We start from the raw sequence: 3,869 nt of genomic DNA, 5'->3' as shown, positions 1-3,869 counted from the left end.
TGTGCTGTCCCTTTAAATGTGATGGCCAGAACTCCCTTGGAGTTCAATTCTGCTTGTCACACCCGTGCTTCTGGCTCCGCCCCCCAATGTCTCCTAGCTCCACCCCCAAAGTCTCCTGGCCCCACCCCCAAAGTCCCCAGATATTTCTTGAATTGGACTTGGCAACCCTATTTCCCAGGTCTGTGCAGACCCAGGAAGATGAGAGTTGGCCTAAGGGACCAAATGCTTGTCACACCCTAGTACTAAATATACCTGCATGGTGGCCTCTGAATAACACAAAAGAAAATGCATTTCTTGATTTAGATATTTACATCCCACTTTTCTCTCACAGGGGACACAGAAAGCTGTTCTTTCCTTCTCTAATGTTCTCCTCACAACCAACCTGTGAAGTTGGCTAAGCTATGGGAGACTGGCACAAGAGAGGCACCTAGTGCGCTTCCATGGCAGAATAGGCACCCAGTCCGAGGTCCAACACAACTTTAATCCTGACACTGTCTTGGCTCAGTGTAGAACATGCTAGGTACCTTTTGAGCTTGACTTTTCACCTTCCACTTTGAGATGTCCAGTTCCGCAGTTGAAAAGAAAATCTTATGTAGTGTTTTATGACCTCTGTTCTTCTGTGGCTGCTGTGGCTCCCACTTGGTGGAGCAGCCTGTCACAGGAAACCAAGAACTGCACCACCACCACACACTCATGCATGCACAAACAGTTTTGTCATTTTGCAGAATGCGCAATATGGAGTTGTTCAGGTCATGCAGATAAAGGAGAGGCTTAGGGTTGCCAACCTACAGGTGGTAATAATACAAAACCGTAAACAATAACTATGAAACACCAATTGTATTATTTTTCAGCCTTTACACCATTGTTAACTTATATTTATACTGTCATCATCATCCATATATCCATATTATAGTGTGTGTATGTGTATATATGTGTATGTGTGTGTGTGAATACACACACAGAGACACTGAGCACATGGATATATGGACTGTGTAGGTATGTGTGTGTGTGTGTGTGTATACACATACACAGTTAATATATCACTGTGCTCATAGTGTTCAAGGCTGGTTTTAGCATTGACTGCTCCAAAGCAGGGTGCCCCTAGGAAAAACGGGGCACAGCTATGCCCTCGAAAAAGCCTTGTTCCCCTCATAGGATAGAAAGTCCTGTCTCTGATGATGTATGATTTATGAAGGTCTAAAGCTTATTTTGGGGTGCAGTGTCATTCCTGATACCATAGTAGTGTTTAGTGACAGAATATGTTTCTCTGGTGCCATGCTGCAGGCTCAGGTATTGAGAAATTGCAATAACATTGTTCTGCCTGGCCTGCTGCCCTTGCTAAGCCTCTGAATAAACTGGTACTTGGCACTGTGTCTACTATTTTGAAAAAGTTACATAATTTAATGTGTTATTTGTTGATGTATTACACGATGACCTCTTTGTGTCCCATCCAAGTGGTTCTCACAGAGCAGATGTCCCCTACTAAGTGCACTACCTGAATCAAGGTACATGGATAAAGAGGTCCAGAGGAGGAATCTCATGTTTACCCGTGATCTGCAATCCAGTCATCCTTTATTGCTAGAAATTCTGTTTGTTTTTTCTGTCTTCCTTAATTAATTGACTACAGTTTTCTGAAGAATCCTGCAGGGCAACTTAGCTGTGCAGCAAGCGGCACAATCCAAGGCTTCTGGAGGATCTGCAAGCAACTTCCATTCCTTGGCAGTTTGATCTAACATGTATGCCTGTCGACTGATGGAATAGTCCTCCGGCCGTTTGCTGTCAGGACAGGCGAGCCCACCGCACACAAACACCTTGTTCTTACCAACAGAGCACACTGCATGTGAAATATCCAAGCTGTAGTTATTTGGCAAGAGCGGCACAAGGTTCGTTGATTTGGTGGTTTTAATTTTCTGCAGGTTGATTTCCAGACTCTCTTTGTGGCTCTGGATGCTCAAGATGTTCTCCTGGGGAAAGGTCAGCAGCGGCTTGTGATTGAACTGGATGGGAAACGTGATGTATTGCACCACGTTCCGGGTCTGGATGTCAAAGCAATCCACCACACCTACTCGAGAGAACTGGCTATTCACGAGGCATCTCCCCGTCACAATGTAAATAGCCTTGTCTCCTTTGGTGATCAGTGCGGTTGCATCCATAGGAATGCTCATCTTCCCAGCCAGAATCCACTTCTCCTTCCCTTCGTCGTACTTGAAGATACTTGAAATGTACTTCCTCGGTGCCGTGCTCCCCCCCACAGAGTACACTGCTCCTCCACAAGTCACCATGGTGTGAAAGACTAGACCTGTGGGCAGATCTGGAAGCTTGAGCCAGGAATTGGTATCCATATCATACTTCCAGGCTGTCTTCAGGCCAGAAATCTGCTCTGTGGTTCCTCCTGAGACATAAATATACTTCCCTAAGGACGTTGCGCTGAGAGCAGCCGCTCTGTACGGCATCTCTGTGAGCTTCAGCCAGATGTTCTCGTCAATGATGTAGGCAAACACGCCATTGCTGAATCTACCCTGTTCTTTTTGTCCTCCTAAAATCACCACGGAGTCCACCAATGCCCCTTTCCTTTGGTAAAGCATCAGGCTTTGAGGATTTCCATGTTTACGGTCACTCAAAACGCTCTCGATCCGGGACAAGGGACCGGAGTGGTCTTGAAAGACCAACACTTCCCGGCAAGCAGAAAGCAGGATCTTATTGGAGATGGCAGTTAAATGGATGTAGCTAAAATACTTCTTAAAATACTTCTCCCTTTCAGGTGTTTTGTGCTTCATCCACTGAAGAAAAGCCAGGAAGGCCTGGTCCTCGTTTTGTATGTGAAGATTGTCGTCTTTTAAGAGCTTGCCAAAGATCTGAGGAGGGCAACACATCAAGTCTTCAATGCCCTCTGAGCTGGCCCAATAGTGGAAGTTGTCTCGTACACCATCATAGGCAGAAGTCCCCACCTCTTTTAGGTCGTACGTGGTAGCCAAGAACATGTAATATAGGCTGTTGTCCTTTCTGAGGGATCTGAGGAGATAATCAGAGCAGTGGCTTTTGAGAGTCTGGGAATTAAAATACCTGGCTCCCTTCAGCAACTCTTCCACATTCTTCTCAGATATGAGAATTTTCCCAGTGTAGAAGTAGTCCAGCAGCTCCTCTACCAAGCCAGAGCTCAAGAACTTGGCATCAATGATGATAAAGAGTTCATCATCCGTCTTCATGTCGTTGCTGGCAATCAGATTCCTTATATGGGAGGAGACAGCTGCTAAGACATTGATATGGGCATAGAAGACATTCTGGTCCACGCTGAGGGCCACGTCACAGAACTCTTTGTTCCTTCTCTGCTTGTTCAGGGCCTGCATCATGAAGTTGTTATGGTTCTTTTCTGTGAACTGCATCCTCATTTTCGTAGCCGAGCCTGGGTCTGGAATTATGGAAGATGAAATCAGCCGAGAGGGCTTTTTGCCCAGTTGTTGAAGGCTTCACTCTGGGAACACTGGAGTGAAGTCATCAAATATAGCTGCCAGGTCACAATCACCAATGACACGTCTTTTAGAGTCTTTTCAAAGTCCTTCAGTTGTGGGAGTGACACCATAACTTGACATGGCGCTAAAAGAAAGATACTGATTGGAGGCTAACAATTGATAGACATAATCTGGGAAAAGACAGAAGGCAAAAGAAGACGGGGATGGCAAAAGATTAGATGACTGGACAGTGTTACTGATGTAACTAACATGAATTTGAGCGGACTTCAGAGGATGGTGGAAGACAGGAGGGCCTGGTGTGACTTGGTCCATGGGGTCGCAGAGAGTTGGACTTGATTGTGTGACTGAACAACAACAACAAGGACTGATAGATCCACGAATCAGAGGTCAGATTGCTTC

At 45.7% G+C, this 3,869-nt stretch overlaps 1 protein-coding gene across 1 annotated transcript; it reads right to left on the bottom strand.

The window, feature by feature from the left end:
- Positions 1 to 1,435: 1,435 nt before the first annotated feature.
- Positions 1,436 to 3,450, bottom strand: CCIN (calicin). Its single transcript, XM_060236370.1, has one exon. The coding sequence runs from the start codon at positions 3,387 to 3,389 to the stop codon at positions 1,614 to 1,616; it is 1,776 nt and encodes a 591-aa protein (XP_060092353.1). The 5' UTR covers positions 3,390 to 3,450; the 3' UTR covers positions 1,436 to 1,613.
- Positions 3,451 to 3,869: the final 419 nt, after the last annotated feature.

Source organism: Heteronotia binoei, chromosome 4 (genome assembly GCF_032191835.1).
Source record: "Heteronotia binoei isolate CCM8104 ecotype False Entrance Well chromosome 4, APGP_CSIRO_Hbin_v1, whole genome shotgun sequence".
NCBI classification, from domain to species: Eukaryota; Metazoa; Chordata; class Lepidosauria; order Squamata; family Gekkonidae; genus Heteronotia; species Heteronotia binoei.
Note: the sequence above shows the minus strand (reverse complement) of the source record. Positions and strands in the feature narration are given on the sequence as shown.

What these genes read in the sequence shown, in the direction of transcription:
- CCIN (XM_060236370.1), bottom strand. Translation starts at nt 3,389, where the DNA reads ATGAGGATGCAGTTCACAGAAAAGAACCATAACAACTTCATGATGCAG.